The 16,816-nt window shown below is 41.7% G+C and overlaps 1 protein-coding gene across 5 annotated transcripts in view; it reads left to right on the top strand.

Annotated features, from left to right (window-relative positions):
* Nucleotides 1–16,816, top strand: part of CTNNA3 (catenin alpha 3) — a 435,224-nt gene that overhangs the window by 320,008 nt on the left and 98,400 nt on the right. For 4 of the 5 annotated variants that reach the window (XM_071438368.1, XM_071438369.1, XM_071438370.1 and 1 more), the window contains one exon: nucleotides 2,874–3,074. In XM_071438368.1, the coding sequence (XP_071294469.1) occupies nucleotides 2,874–3,074 (201 nt within the window). Of the gene's footprint in view, nucleotides 1–2,873; nucleotides 3,075–16,816 lie in introns of those variants that run through there. The other variant, XR_011681008.1, reaches the window with a different exon arrangement.

Raw genomic sequence — 16,816 nt, 5'->3', positions numbered from 1 at the left:
GTGCAGTGCACTTGCTCATGATAATTGCTCTGGCAACCATGGCAATCTGACAATTTCCTTAAACATCTATCAATCCACTGTTACAATTAACTCTGCTGCTAGACATTGACTCATGACAAAGAGATGGTCCATCATCCTAATCTTCCTTTTCTGCTTTGGGGAAAGTAAGCTACTTCGCTGAAAATCAAAAGTTGACCTAATGCATTTGTTATAGGAGGAGGAAGTAAGAAAGATAGAGGCTGAAACAATCTTAGCTGGACTCTGATCAGGGGTGTTCCTTTTCTATTAGATCTCCTAAGGGAAATGTATCATCTTACTTGAGCCTTGGGAAAATGAACTTAAGCAAAGTTTTATTGATTGTGAAGTAGCTCATCTGGGAAGAGCTTCAGAACAAGTGCAAGGCTGTGGTTATTGAGCACGTGCTGCTGGGCAGTGCCCGTGCTGGGGAGAAGCTCCCTGTGGTTTCTGTGGGTGCACTTGCACACGGTGCTGGGCTGCCAAGGCCTTGGCAGGGCCTGATGCACAGATGGATGGCACTGGGCAGGCTCCCCGGCACCCTGACGTGTGGCCATGGATGGATGGAGCAAGAGAACCTTGCACTGCTTTTCTGGTATGAGCTGGATGGACAAGACACAATTAATAAAATCTGTATCCCTCTTTGTTGTCCTTAAACACAGTATCTGAGAGCATGCATCACAGTCTCATTTATATTCAGTTCTAAAATGACTTAAAAGGAGTCTTGCCATACATACAGGTCTAGTTCCATTTCTGTTGAGCATCTGCTCTCAAGTTTGCTGTTCCATAAAAGTGCTCTTTGTGCCATCCCTTAGAAAGGCTGGGAAACTGGGAACTTTGCCCCATGTGTTCCATTCATACAGTATATCTGTGAGACCATGAGCAATTTTATTTTTTTAATGCCCCTGAGATTCATATCACATGAAATAGCCAGGTAACTGTGATCTTCCATTATGGAGGCTTTGCTTGGTAGGTCCTGAAGAGCCCTGCCTTTGTTTACACAGGATTAAGCCCTTTAATTGCTGTTTTTGCTGGACAGTAAAAAGCAGTGTATTCTTCACAGCAAGGCCCCTAAAGTGGTGGCTGTACTCTCCATTCTGTCCTTGTCTGTACTAACACATGGACAGTATTAAAACTAATACAAGGGGGGCCATACTGCTTCATTTTGGATGTAACTGTGGCTTTTTTAGTCATTTCTCCTGCATTCTGTGTGTCAGACCTCTCTCTCCATCGTTGTGCACATAGACAGACTGGTTTGTTTGGAAGCCTCCCCCTGTGGAAGCACACAGGAAGAGATGCCTGGGAAAGGAAAGGTGAGATATAACCTGTACAAGTTGGAGCCTGGAACATCTCTCTGCACCTGCTCATTTGGCCCCTTCTTTCCAGCTGGACGTGTTGTGTTTGCCCCTGGAGGAGCTGAGGTAGCTGCCAGTGCTCTGAGTGCCCTCTTTGCATGGAGCTGTCAGTCTGTGGGTGCAGCTACCAAATCTGCACATGCTGAACACAGTGCTGACAAAGGCAGCGTTGCTAAACTCCTCTTTCTCTGCGCTCTGTGGAGGTGGTGACATGCATCTGAAAAGGATAAGGACATTCTGTGTTTACAGAGACATTCTGTGATGCAGCCATTTCATAAACTGAACTGGAATGCCTAAGTTTTTGCATAGGCAGAATCCCAAGGTAGTCATGCCAGACCCAGTTAGTAGTTTAGGATTAGCTAATGGTGTGTTTTATCTGTCCAAGTTACTGTGATTGTCTAATTTATTGGATAACATAAAATGTAATTTAATACTCATGTACAAAATGGCAGTCATGTGAATTGACAAGAAACCTGTAAGCTCTGAATTAATTCATGGCTTATGCAAGGGAAGTTTCACTGATGCTTCTGAAGATGGAACAGAGCTATTGCCTTTACAAAATGCACTTCTGATGTTCTTGTCATACACTGTCTTGCGAGACAAAGCAGATTGCAGATCTGTGTAGGAAAGGAAATTCAAAACCAGCACTAATGGGGAAGTTTTTAGGAGGTATGTAAGCTTTAAAGCAGTAAATATATTATCATTTAAAGACATATTTTATGATACTACCTTTGTATCATGAGTTCAATTTTATATTTGCATTACTTTGCTTGAAAAAAAGGAGTATGTCCTTCAATATTGGTTGTATAGATGGAAATATTTATGTACCACATAACTGTTCTCTCTGCAGTTCTTGACATTATTGTCTTCTAGCTTGATTTGAATCCTTACTCGTGCTTGTTATGCTCTGGATAAGGACCAGTCTGTAGTATCAATATTTTTTCCTTTGTCCTTCCTGCTGATGTTTTTTCCCCCATTTCTACATACTCGAGTATCAAAGTAATGGTGTGGTAAGTACAAATTGCCAGTTGAAAAATTTATATCTAGAAAGATAGAAGGGTGATAATTTACTTCAGAGCTTGATTTAGCATGAGCATCCTAAGGCATCGATGTAAAAGAAGGTAGTTTAGTTGTTGGGCAGTTGTTTGTCATTGGAGACTCATCTCATTATAGAAGATGTTATCACAGTGCCTTAAGAAGGTTTCAGCAATAAAGTAGCAGCTTTAATAATTTTTTCTTCATTTTGTAAATATTTAATGTGTATGTAAGGTTTTGTGGTTTTCATATTTTTATAGCACTTTCTGACTCGGTATTTTATTGGTGCTCTTGCTTATAGGAGAGTATTACAATGCCTTTGAATTCTAGGCATCAGTAAATGGTAGGAGAAGTTTCAGGCAGCTCAGTGTAGGCTTGCCAGGGTAAGTTTTGCAGCCTGCTGAGCTGTGTGAGCAGTGTGCGAGTGCCGGAGTGCTGGGTGCTAACGCGGTGTCCTTGTGCTTGCAGAGAGCCACATCCTGGAGGACGTGAACCGCTGCATCGTGGCGCTGCGGGAGCAGGACGCCGAGGGCCTGGACCGCGCTGCCGGCGCCATCCGCGGCCGCGCCGCGCGGGTCGCGCACGTCGTGGCGGGGGAGATGGACAACTACGAGCCCGGAGCCTACACCCAGGGGGTCCTGGGGCACGTGCAGCAGCTCTCCGGGGCTGGTAAGGCCGAGCACGGAGCTTTTATCTCCTGTCACCTTCCCTTGGTACGCTGCCTTCAACGGGAATCCTGCGGGCCGCTGCTGTAATGCACGGGGGGTGCATTGATGGTTCCCTCCGACGTGTCTCCTTCTAGCCAGCTGTTGAGTTAGGACGAGACCACGCGGTTCAAAAGTAATTTTTAACATATTATTTGAATTACAGGGTCTCTCTAAGCTTTCTTGAGTTATGGTACCCCCCTGTTACTGGCGTCCTTAATGCATGTAGCATTGTTTGGATACTTGGAACTAATGAGGTAGCAGCTTCCCACTTCACTGCACTGGCCTCACCACGCCTGCTCTAAGCACATGAAAGGCAAGCTCAGAGAAGGAGGTGCATGATTTGTGTGTGCTTCCACTTTAAAGACTGTTAAGCAGTAATCAGGTGTCCCAAAAAGTCTTCAGTTTTACAAAAGAAATTTGAAACTTTCTAAAATATTAAGCAGTCTCCTTTCCATTTCCATAATATTAAAAAAGAGGGCATCCTATATTGGAAAATGCCTGTACTGGCCACAGGGGGTGTAACTGCACTGTTCTATAAATGGTTTCTGTGTTTTCCATAAATGAATCTCTGGCTTTTCATAATGTGTAATTAATTAAAAAAAATAAGATCTGTGTTGCTCCCAGTACTTCCATGTTTTACATGGTTGCAAGTCTCATAGTGGGGAGTTAAAATGCTCCTAAGAGATTTTCTGGCAAGTCTGTACATCCCTGGAATATAGGATTTGGCTTCCTGAACTCAGAGATCTAATTCCTTGCTCTTTCAATCTAAACAAATGTTGAGTACCTTACATTTAACTGACATTTTACCACAAGAAAAGGCAGGAATTTTGTTTGAGCTCTTTCCTAGTAAGTTCAAATATGTCCAGGGCAGAACTGCCCTCATGTGAACAGGAGTAAACTGACATTGCAGTGAAGTGGCAAAAGAGAACAATGGGAAGAGTTTGAAAAAGGCTCATCTGTGTTTTATCCTTTTTTCTGATATTTTGATAGGAAAATTGAAAAATTTTCACCATTGCACTCCTTTCTTCAAGATTTCTGGAAGTACTGTGACTAATACTGAGAAGGAAGCAGCATAGAAAAGCATAATTTAGATTCTCGTGTAAAAGCTGAGCCTGTTTTTCTTGAAACTAATAGTGTTTAAAGACATTGGGAGTTGACATTGATTTCTGTTCTGCTGCCTTGCTTTGACAGTAATATATATAATATACCTGAACCTGTCCATCTGCAGAAGACAGGGAGGCATAAAACTGGTTGTGGTTGGAATGTTTGCTTGTTTCAAGGGACATCAAGCATGGTCACATCTCAAATGACTTTTCAGTACTTCAAAGAATTCACTGTTTATGTTGTTCAGTAGGAGGGCAAAAAAAGGCACACATACTTTTCATTTTCACCTGTATTTATGTGCTCTGCAGTGAACACATGTTGAACTGTGAGAGGGCTGCTTGGTTTTGTTTTATTTAACTTTTTCAGCTTACAGGTAAAATGTGGGTAGGTTGCAGCCCACAGGTGTAACCTAAACCATTCTATCCCAGCTGGGTCTTGCAGCTGATTGCAAGGGGAAACTTCACCAGGAGAGAGCTCTGTATTTGTGCTGCTATAAACTCCTCAGTTAACTTCCGCAATAACCTCAGGCAGTGAAGGGTATCCTTTATGCCTAAGGAAGAGGTAAAGTGTTACTCATGAGAAATTACTGCAGGCAGAGTATAGAATTAGTGAAAACAAAATTAAAGATAAAGAGTATACATGGAAATAGCAGAGAACTAAAAATAAAAATGGACGAGTGAATGGGAGAAGAAATAGGAAAGATGCAAATTGGAGGTAACAGAAGGGAGAAAATGTGCATAAAGAGGAGCAGATATATTTACTGTTTGTTTTAACAAAGATCAAGGTTAAATTGTAGAATATATGATGAGGTAATGTATAAGAAAAGAAAGATATTTAATTCTCTGCATTGCAGTATGCAAGGAAAGAGCAAAGATCACTGTCTGTCTCTTCAGCTGGAAGGCATCAGAGGTATTTAAGATAAAGTGAGCTGTTCAACAGTTGTATCTTAATACTGCCACAAAATGAGTATTAAAAACTGGAGCTTAATTTCTCAGCTCAGGTGTAGTCTGGTGTACAGAGGAGCTGTGGGTAGCCAAGTGCATCTCTACAGCACCACACAATGGAGGGTCCTCTTTCTCAGGCATATTTGTCCTGTTTCTCTGTTTACCCCTTCCCTTTCCCTGAACAAGAAGGAAAACCCTGAGAAGACTAACGACAAGGCCTTGTAAAAGCCCCATCTATGGTGTTTTAGAAGTTCAATAATACCAGAGCTGAAGTTGTCTTTGCAGCCCTGCCATCCCTTGGTTTGCCCTCTGTGTGTGGGTGACATGCCTTAGGACGCTGTGGCTATGTGATCATAGCCAGCTGTGATCACCAAACAGCTGCTTTGTGCACGTCACTGCCTGGGCCACAGACTGGGTCGGGGGGGCTCCTGTCCACAGGCTCCATTTAGAACATAATGAGGCACAAGGCTGTGGGACAGAATGTGTGAGCTCACGTTGGATGTAGTTACAGAGGCACTTGATGTTCTTGCTCTTCTGGACCGATCTGTGGTTGCACTGGCAGGGCCTGTGCAGGGTTCCTGCTGATAGCCAGTCCTTGGGGCTGCAGTGTGGGGGTGCAGGGTGGCTCCCCAGCTCCTGCTGTCTGCCTGGGCTGGTTCCACACTGCAGTGTCCCCGGGCTGTGGCCCTGGGCTGTGCCTGGGCCGTTCTCTGTCCCCTGCTCCCAGTTTCTGGGGAGCAGCTGTGTGGGTAGGGAGGAGCTGCAGAGCGTTCCAAGGCCCAGGGCAGGGGGCTGTAAGTCAGCATTGAGCCTCATGGCCCAAGTCTGTGTGGAACCTAGGGACCCTGGAGATGATTTCAGCCATGGGGGTGTTCTGGGGAGGCATGGCTCTAGCCCAGCAGCGCCTGTTTGACTGAACAAGGGTAAAGTAGTTGAGCTTGAGGCTGTGTTCTGGTGTGGTTAAGGCTGGGAAAACTTCACTACTGGTGCCTCTGTCATTCCTAATGTCTGGCACTGTTTGTTAGATTGAAATACACAGATTATTGCATTTTGGTAGAGTTTGTGTACTGTTGTATCAAAGCAAAATGAAACTTTTAGGAACTCTGTTTATAAAATCCTAAGGTATTTCTTCTTCAGAACTGGAAGGGTGATCTTGTTCTGTTCTTTTAAATACCACTCTCCTCTGTTATTTTATTGCCTGCCAGAGTCTGCAGCAGTTAAATTTAAGTCAACAATTTATATTATGGCATATATCTGTTGGTAGAGTAAAAGGTTTGTATTGTAAATTTGGTCTGCAGTTCTGCTTTAATGCCGAACTCTAATGATATATGTATAAGTATAAAAACATAAATTCTTTAGTTACTTCAATGTCTACAGATCTTGTAAGAAAAACAAGGGAAAAGGTGGAGACAAAGATGACAAGTATTTTAACTGCCTCAAGTCTGCAGTGGGCCCAAGACATGTAGCTTTTAGACTCTTTTGGAGCACTTGGGTTTGTGTTCAGTGCTTTTCTTTAAAACCTTCACAGCCTTCAGTTACATTTTGGCAGCATATTTTAACATATTATGTGCCAGTATGAATTAATTTATTTAGTTACACTAATGTGTGTATTTATTTCCTGGTCCCAGGACTGCTATTTTGATCACCTTCCAGTCTCCCCTTTCCCTTCATAGCCCTTTCAGTGTGGGTGCTTCTACAGCCCTGGATTAATACTGACCTACTACACCTGAACCAGGGCTTTCTTGTACAGTAATTTATTAATTGATTCTCCAGGAGGGATTAAATCTACTGCATTGCTTTTCTCTGGGAAAAGGTAATTACCTTAGCCATAAAAAGACAGTGGTATTTTCATAATACAAGCCTCCTTCCATCTTGGCTTTTTATGCAGCTTTTCCATTTCTTGCAAGCCTGTGTGCACCAAGCTAATAGCTTGTATTTTCCTGGCTGCTTCACTTGCCTTTTTTAATTCCAGTTTACAGGTTTGTCACAGCACTTATGTGAAATGACTGGCAGTTTCCTTCGTCCCCTGCCTCGAGTCTTCTGCAGTAGGGATTGTCCTTTCTTCTTTGGAAATGTGGCTCTTTCACCCAAAAGGCACCCTCCAGAGAGGGAATGCAAGAGGGGTTGTCTGTATTCTCCTGCCCACTCTGACATTTAATACTTATTTTGTCCTCTTCTGGTAAATTCATCTGAGCCAGCATGGGGAGAGAGGAGCACTTCAGAGACTTCACTGGCTTTTCCTAAGGGGTGTCTTCAGATGGGATCCTGAGATGGGATGAACGGGCAGTTGAAGGTCCTTGCCTCTTGTTGTAGAACAAAAGATACCAATATGACTGACTTTATTCTAAATTATTTATTTGGGGGTGGCTAAAATGAGGTGAATGGACCTTACTCATTCTGTGGGGCACACAAAAAATCATAAGTTTTTATTAATTAAAAAATATTAATTTAGAATTTTATTATGTCAGAAAGTTTTTAATGAAAAAGTATTTTTCACTAGTTGTTCATCGCTGTCAGAATAAGATCTAAAGAGAATACTTGCTGTTCAAGTCTGTTTAGTGTTCAGTGATTTTTACTCTTGCTTATAAAACCCAAAGACTGCTGAAGAAGAGGATTGACTCCTATCACTTCAAAATACATAAAAAAAAGAAAATCCCCAAAGCATTTGAAGAAGGAGAGAGGCCTGAGCATGCAAGCTTATGGGATTGGTTAACTTTGAAATTGGTGCTCAACCCAGACAAGGAATGTTTTATAAGCAACTATTCAGTGGAATTATTGTAGGAGCTAAAAGGAAAAAAAATGGGCCAAGAAAAACACTGAGGGTATTTGCATGGCTTAGCCTAAAATATGCTTTTTGATGAGCTCCATGGTGATTGTAAGATAATAACTTAAGAAATAGCCCTTGATTCTTGTGGTTTTTACTCTGTTACAGAGTCAATATCCTCCATTTGGTGGAGAATGCAGTGAGGCTTTTTTTTTAGGGCTCTGTTTGGATCCTTCTGTGAAATTCTGTTAAAAATGCTGGCTTTAGAAACTTGATTTTGCTTCTTATCCAAGAATGTTCTGAAAAATAGGGGGAAAGATCAACTTTTTTTGGGTTCCAGGTAATCAAAAAATAACCCTGAACACTGAAGTTTCTTTTTGCCAATCTTTTCTTCCTTTCCTCTAGCTCAGAACTATTTTTGCTTCACTGTTAATAACAGTGTAATGCCCATGTTGATTATAGGCACTGTGTGGGCATTAAGGTGCCTATAACTCCACATCTGCTTCTTTGAAATGCTGTTGCACTTAGTAATCATTTAAAGCACTGAGAAGAAACTGCTCCCCAGTGCACTGCTCCCCCAGGCCTTGCTCAGTGCCCAGCACAGATGCACTGTTCAGAGCAGTCCTTGAACACACACTCAGTCTCCAGGAACTTTCCTCCTCAAGAGAAATCTTAGAGCAGCCTTGAAAATGCAGCGTTGTTACGAAGTAAATACATGTTTCTGAAGGTAAGAAATTTGGGTTTGTGGTGTTCAGTTGAGTTTTGATGCTTTTTTGGTTGTTAGGTCATTTTCCTGGATTAGGATTATAAATACCCTTCTGCTGCCCGTCATGGATGTGGCACACGTGGTCTTGCTCCATCTAAGCTCCATGGGGAGTGGGAGGAAGGCTGGGGAAGGGTCTCTTGGTTTGAGTGACATTGGTGGAAGAACTGGAAAAGTGAGGCTGTTGTGTGAGTTCTAAATCTTGCTCCCCTGGTAATGAATTTGCCACTTTGGTGAAGCCTGGTTTACCTGCAGCCTGATTTTGGAGCAGAGGACACTTGGGCAGCCTTCCTTAAAGTCAGAATGCCACTGAGCACCAGTGTTGTCTTTGCTTCTGCAGTTTCCACAGGCCCTACAGGGAAACTGAGGATGGCACTATACTAATGGGCAGTAATGGCCTTTTTGTTTTCTCTCTCCAGTGTTTTGTGGGCTGGGGTTTTTGTTGGTCGGTTGGTTGGTTTGTTGGATTTTTTCAGGTAGAATTGCCCTTCTGTAGTCATTGTGTGTGACATTTTGTGATAATCTTCCCTCACCTGGAGCTACATTAAGAAGCGACTCATTACTTTCCAATGTCTTTATAACCTGAATTTATCCCTTTTAATATATCTTTGTCTTTTAGATCTTAAGGACCACTAGACTGGTCTGGTTCAGCAGAGTCCCTTCATGAATGACAGCCCTTCCCTAAGCTGATAACAAGATCAGGGACTCTGCTCTTCCTTTAACTGCATTTTTTTTTAACTGGAGCAAGCTCTTGAACTTGCACAAGGTTTTCTCTATGCCCATATCAAAGCCATTTCTTTCATTTCAGCTGTGACTTCCTTGCACAAGCTCTTAAGTGCCTTGACCTCTGTAATTTTAAGGACATTTCATTCTCTTCCAGCTCTGTAACATTTCCAGTTACTTGGAATGTGTTTTCCAGAGCCTCTGGGACACAGTTTTATCTCATTACTGTTATCATAATGTTTATCTTGCAGTCTTGACACTACAAGCAATGATGCTATTGTTCCTTTGCATTTCTGGGGAGTTGCAAGCATGCTGTGTCTGTTGCACTTGCCCATGGTTAACTTGCTGTGTCTCAGGCACTCGTTGATTATTTATTTCCTTTGCCAGTCCACATTCAAAGAATCCTTTCATCCTCTTGCCTTTTAGAACAGTGTAATATGTTGGAGATGGCATCTTTCTTACAGAAGCTGAAGTTTTTGTCTATTTTACAAGTTTTTTGCAGTAGGAACATTTTAATTCTTAATGAGCAGTTTTAGCTTCATGTGATGTGTCCTGGAGCCAGCTGGTCAGATCTGCCTGCTGGGTTATCCCAGTACATACTAGAGTCTTTGCAATACTTTGGAATTTACCACTCTTCTGACCATTTGCTTTTGTAACATTTACATATCAGAGCATGATTTGCCTCCTAAGCAGGATTGTGAACTGAGTAACTGGATTTCATAGATTATCAGTGCTTAAGAGTTCATTTCCTATTTCATAGTATCTACGAGGACTGTTTTGGTTTAAATTGTGAATTTGAGTCCAGTTTCAGTAAGGATTTCCTTAGACCTGAAAAACTGCAGTATGTTTTTGTTCTGCAACTGTAGCTCATTCTTAAGTTCTTCATAGAAATAATTTCCTAACTGGAATTTACAAAAAGCACCTTTCACAGTTTTCATTTTTGCATGTAATACACTATGTTTTACTATAAAAGTCATAATTTTGTGACATGTCCTATCATAATCAAAAGTAAATTATTGCTCCACCTTCCTCCAATAATACTTTCAACTGCATACATCTAACTCTGTTTAAGATATTTTTAGTGATTCCTTTCTGGCAGCATGCCCTCAGCCCTTTGTGCTTCCTTCTGTAGAAACCATGAACTTTCAGATCTGGAAATGATGCAGTAGCTCTTGATGGGGGGAGCATATGCATAATTCAGTAGTATTTATATATGTCTGTATATGAATGCTTGGATTATAAATCTGTTAATGTAGTAAAATTTATTCTTGCTGAAATCATAAACGATAAGCTTGTCTTCATTTTGTTCACCTTGTCTCAGTAAGTCTGTCACCACCATTCATTGCACTATTGGGAGAAGTGGCATTGAATTCATTCTATACTAAATAAATTTCTGTAACTAGGGCTTCTCCTCACTTTCTGGGGCCTCTATTCTGTTTTCTACCAGAATGCCCATCTCTGAAGCTGGTTTTGTTTGCTGCAGGCTTTTTGTGTCACAGTTGATGAGAACACAGACCACGTCCCCAGTTTAGCCAGTGCTGTTAGCCAGCTGCAGTGGATTGGAACGATGCAGTGGGCAGCAGACAAAGTGCGAGGAACGCGTCCATCAGAACTGAAGCGTTTGCCATGGAGTTTCATGCAGGAATGTACAACTGTCTGTCGCTCACACACCTTTCTGATTGTTGTCAGGCATTAAAAATTCAAAGGTAGGCAGCTTCAGTCAGCAGATGGAAAGGCCTGTATCTTGGTATTGTGCAAAAAAGTTGTTGCAGAATTCCTGACCTTTCCCAAGCACTATAAAACAGCAGCCATGCTTTGCTCATGGAATACAGGGCCTTAGCAGCCAGGCTAGGCAGTGAACTGTTGATGGCCCTCCTAATCAACAGGAATGTTTAGGGAAGACCCATAGATGTTTCAACAGCTTGTTTAGTTGAGGGGTTTGTGGGTTTTTTGCTTAGGGTTCAGTTTTACAATTTCTTTTCTGACCTGAGGCTTCAAGTAGCATTCCCTGCACCAGAATGTGTTTTCCCAGGAACCTTATTTTTGGTGTTGAGGGAGGCTTAAAATAATTGCCTGATACTGATTCCTTGATCTGAAGTCAGAAGTGTTTAGTGAGCAGTTCTGGATGATATCAGCACACTGTTGGTTTTGATATGCTTAGTTTTAGGAAGGGGAGGCTAGTTTTCAGGAGATACTGTGAAGCAGATCTCTGAGGGAGCATTCGTGGTAAAATAAACAATATTTGATGATAGTATGCCAAACATCAAAGTCAATACATGGATTATAACAGGAGTGCCAGAATAAGATGGGAAGGATGTAAGGATGTGACCCTGGGTAAGAGGATGGCACTCACTGTACACTTTCCAGAGTAGGCCTTGTCAAACTCCAAGTGTTGGGGAAAAGCTTTCTGGAGAACAGAGGGTGCTGAGGATGGGCTGGGCCCTAGTGCAGGTGACTTGTGAGAAGGGGGAGAGACTCACAGTTGAACATGGGGAGGTGGCAGCCAAGGGACAATGGATGGAGACCTGCAGCTTCCCCAGAGAGTTGCAGTGACTCTGCTGCCACTCACTCTTGGTGGAGGCAGGTGGCACAGCTAAGGGCAGTGGCCACAAGCTGCAGCAGAGAAAATCAGGGAGAGTGTGAGCAGAGCAGGGGATTTATTCACTGTAGTGCAGCACTAGAGCAAAGCTGCAGTGACATTTCTGTCTTTAAAGGTTTTCATAACTTAGCTGGACAAAGCTGTGCCTGGCCTGATGTTGTGTTGGCCTTATGTCTAAGGAGCTGATACGCAGAATCCTTTTCAAATTGTGTGTGTAGGGTGTTTTGCTTGTGTTAGATGCCAGCTCCATTCACTTAAGAACCATCTTTTCTGAGTAATTAAATGTTTTAATGTGGGCATTCATACTCTGCTGTAGTAATGTCAAATTCTTAGAGAAGAGTTCTTTATCTGTTTAGTGACTTGCTTGTTACTAGAAATACATACTGTTACTATTAAGAAGGACTTTGAGTGTAAAAATGCTTGCATATACTTCATTCAAAATCTGCAAATTTCTCCAGAGTGTTAATACAGACCTCTTATATGAAGTGTTGTGTATTAAATGGTGGTCAAGCATAGAAACATTGCAAATGGATGCAGTCCATCTGTGTGGTTTAGACTGATATGTTTCCAAATAGGCAAAAAAGTATTTAGAACCTGTAGGTGCTCTGTTTTTCAAAGTGTTTGTTTACTCTTCAAGAGCACTCTTTGTGCTCTTTTCAAACCATGGCAATTACTTTCTTTTCCTGAGAGCTAATAGTAAAATTTTCAGCACTGCTCTAGTTTTCTTTCCAGTAATAACATAGTCCTCTTGTGTTTATTTAATTTGTCCACTTGTCTTGCTTGTCTTTCATTGTGTGGGATAGGTAAGTAAGAACCTGTACCTAAAAATACATTTAGAGTTTGTATCTCAATAGTATTAGAAGCAAAGCTAGTTTTATTCAGCATAGTTTTGTTCAGTTTTTAACCATTGTTTGTGAGCTGGTAACTGGCTTTTTTGAATCTTCAGTACTCTGTATGTTGGAGGAAAATCATTATGTCTGCATTGTAGGTTGGGAGGAGGCTTTCTTGTAGTCCATCTTCGTAAACTCTAAACCGCAAGTAAAGAACAAAAACACCTTGGGAACCTTTTCAGCCTTTCCATAGTCTCTCCAGAGAATTGGATGTAGCAGGAAATGTAATTGGCAGTCCCTCTCTTGTCTGTCAGCAGTCCCCTGCAGCTGGAGTTGTCCCTCAGTGTCTGTGCAGAGCAGTCAGTACCTGTTACAAGTGATTCTCCAGCTGTTCCTTTGCTTTCTTGTACAGAACTTTCTTTAGCTGAACAACTTTCCCCTACCGATGACAGTGGCATTAGCACTAATAACCATAAATGTTGCTAATCTATTTAAACATTAGTTGATGGAGAGATTACAGGGAAATACTGAAGAAGGTTCTTTAAATGTAATTGATAAGCAGTTGGGTAAGATGGGATTTCTTTGTAGGGCAGAATGTGTAATACAGGATGCAGTTATGTTGGCATACTGAGTGCCAGCAGCCCCTTCAGGTTCCTGCTTTGGACCCTTAGAGAGTGCCACTTGAGTTTGTCACCTTGGCCACAAAGAAGCTGCCCATTGGTATTTCACCTTCTGCAGCTAGCAGGTTTATTGCTCTCAAATGATTATGTGCTATAGTTGAACATTCTCATTAAAAATGTGGCAGCATCCCTTTATCACTGTTGATTTTAATCCATTTCAGTATACCATGTTCTAATAATGAAGCTTCCACGTGGGCTTCAGCAATTAGAACCTAATTCCAAATCCACTGCAGCAATTGCCACTGACTCCTCTGGTTGTCGTGCAGCCCTTGGGTCCCTGTTCCTTCTGACTGGTGCCAGTGTTTGTGACCCCACTGAACAGAGTCCCACTGCTCTGAGGGGCTGCAGCAAAGGCAGGGAGCACACACAGACTTACTCTGTCACGAGTCACTGCTTTCTGACTCATTCTCAGGCTAGCTCTGAATATTAAATTTAGAGGCAGTATTTTTCTGGCACCATTCAGAAAAATATCTTTTCTGTGCTTGACAGCATTTATTGGTATTTCACTGTAATTAAGTGTTTGAGGATTTTGGCTACCAAAATGTATTTTTCTTGTGCTTACTTTTAAAATGTCAGCAGTCTTCCATGAAAAATAATTCTTCTTGACGAAATTATTTCAGTTATGTTGAATTAGACATAAGACTAAAATGTAGTGACCCTTTTCTCAATACATTTTGTCCAAGGAGCTTTTGTGTTGTATGTTTTTGTTGTTTGCTAACATATGTCAAAACCACGGTATCTGACTCTGCCTAAAAAGCTGTATTGATTTTTCTGATATTTCCCAGGGGGATATGCATTTTTTTTTGTCTTTGGGCCAAAAAAAGCTTGGAATCTTGTGCAGTTTTATTCTTTGTGGCTAATTCAATTAATTTCAGGTTTTCTAGGTTGATGCTACACCCACTGGGAACCAGATTTCTAAAAAGACAATATTTCTAGTAATCTACCAAAATAGATGGCTGCATTTCAAAATTAAATGTTTAAATTGTTGTCTGCTGTTAATGTTTTGAAGACCAACTCATTGTCGGCATAGTTATATTTGAAATATGGAAATATGGCTCAGGTACATGTTCTGAGCTTCTGAAAGGACACTGGTGTCTCCCAAGATAAAGTTACTGTAGTACATGAAGAGCAGCTGGTACCAAGCAGTTGTAAATTCAGCAGCACTGCCATGCCCCCTCCATAAGGACTGGCTGGGGATCACAGACAGGTTGGTGTGTTGGTAACTGCTGTGCTCAGTTGTTTCTTCCCACTTTTCTCCTTTAAAGGGTGACTGTAAGGTTTTTGTGAATTACCCCATTCTCTAGCTTTGGTTTATAGCACAATGCATGTGCAATGCAACCAAAGAAGGTTCACAGAGAGGGGTTCAGGGTGGTTGTAATTTTATTTTTTATTAAACTCTCAGGACTTTTCTTTCCCACTTAAATTGCTGAAAAGCTGTTCTCTGTTCAAATAGTCTCTCTTACGTAGAATGAAGTCACTTGCTCCCCACAAGGACTTAATTTTCCTCTTAATTTCCTTTTTATGGCATTTCCTGTGTCCTGCTCAGTCAATTTGGAAAATCCCAATTTGGGAATATTTGGTCAGCAGCCTGTAGAAATTGCCTGATACATGAATTGCCTCTTTGCTCTTGCTGGCTGAGCTTTGGCTGTGTTTGGGGTGGTTTTTAGGTAGACTTTGGGTATTTACTAGTCTTAGTTTCTGTGTAGCTGTATGGCATTCCATGTAGTGCAGATTCCTCTAAATGAAACCCAGAGACTGCACTTGAAGGAAGGGCAGGCATGTTCTGGGCTGAGGAGTAGTTCCTGTTTCCACAGCTTGTGGATGTCAGGCTGTAGCAGGGGACTGATGAGACAAGACAGGCCCACATGGTCCACACTGTCTGCTAAGGAATGAGAAATAAATTCTGAAATTCCTCTCATCTGTCCTCGGGGGGAAGTGTCATTCTCATCTGGGATCTCATGGTCAGTCTGTCCTTGAGCATGGCAGCAAAATGTATTAGGTAGAGGGTTTCAAAAAAAGGAGGATTATGTAAATTATTGAAATTATCTCTCTGCTCTTTTGGATGCTGTGACCTGTCTCTAATGAGTTCCTTATGCAGGGGAGCTCATGTTCTCCCTCCAAAGCATGGCCACAAAGAAACCCTTTGAAGATGGCTGAGAGGGATCCCACTGAAGCCTCGGACTGTGATGTTCAGATGCAGGGCACTGCTTCAGTTCCCAGCTGCAGTGTTCCATGCCTTTGCAGGCTGTGGTCCAGGGATTCCTAAATCCCAAGCAATGCCCTATGCCCATGTTACAGAGAGCAGGGACTGGTGTGTATATCTGAACTGTCCAGGTGAAAAACAAAACAACTCTTGTTCCAGGTAGGAAGCTGAATCACTGTCAGGGGTGTGTTTAGGGGAGAAATAAATTAGGAACATTCCAAAATTAAAAGCAGCAATTTACTGGATTGTTACTCATTAATTACACACATTGCCAATAATTAGGTCTCACTTGCTATCAGTATTTTCTCACATTCAGGACAGTTAGCTCCTAAAAATCTTACCCTTGTTAGCTGTGAAGATCTGGTACCACAAAACTGTGGTCGTGTTCAGCATAGTTTCTGTATAAATATGTCTGTAAACATACACATACAAAAATATTCATGATGTCCATTTGTACATAGCTAGGTAATTATATACTTATGTCTACGTGTAGATACACACTCAGCTGTGCTTTGTGGGTCTGCCAGCAGTCTGCCAGCTTTGCAAGCTGCAAAATGCACAGCTGCAGCTGGCACAGGTCTGAGTTAGAGAAGCAGATAAGCTTGCTTTTTGTTGGGAAACTTTTTACGTGCATCAGGCCTCTCCCTGGACTACTTCATGTTCTATTACACTGTTATTATGCAGAAACTTTGGCATGAAATACTAAATTCCATTAGAATAATTTGTAGATCTTTATGCTCTAAATAGTCAAGGAGGAGACAATGGGGGATTCTGAGATCGTGCCTCTCATACATTGGCCTAGGATTGAAGCTGCCAGAGGAATATGAGCTCTTTCAGGTGTTGTAAGTTCCACAAATAGTTAATCTCTTCTCCTGCATAAAACCTGTAAACTCGTTACCAAATAAGGTGAATGCTAATATAAAGGGTATATCAAATACCTATATCACAAAGCTCTTCTGCTTCATTCATATACATATATATGTAGATATATGTAAATGTATTCCTTAGAAAGCCATTGGATACAGTGGCATAGTAAGAAGTTACCAATTTAACACTGTATCACAGAAATAGAGGCTTGAATTAAGAGTTTGTAA

Source organism: Agelaius tricolor, unplaced genomic scaffold, assembly GCF_023055355.1.
Source record: "Agelaius tricolor isolate 1412-34295 unplaced genomic scaffold, bAgeTri1.0.p SCAF_13, whole genome shotgun sequence".
Lineage (NCBI taxonomy): Eukaryota > Metazoa > Chordata > Aves > Passeriformes > Icteridae > Agelaius > Agelaius tricolor.
The sequence above is the reverse complement of the archived record's forward strand: the minus strand, read 5'-3'. Positions and strand labels throughout refer to the sequence as shown.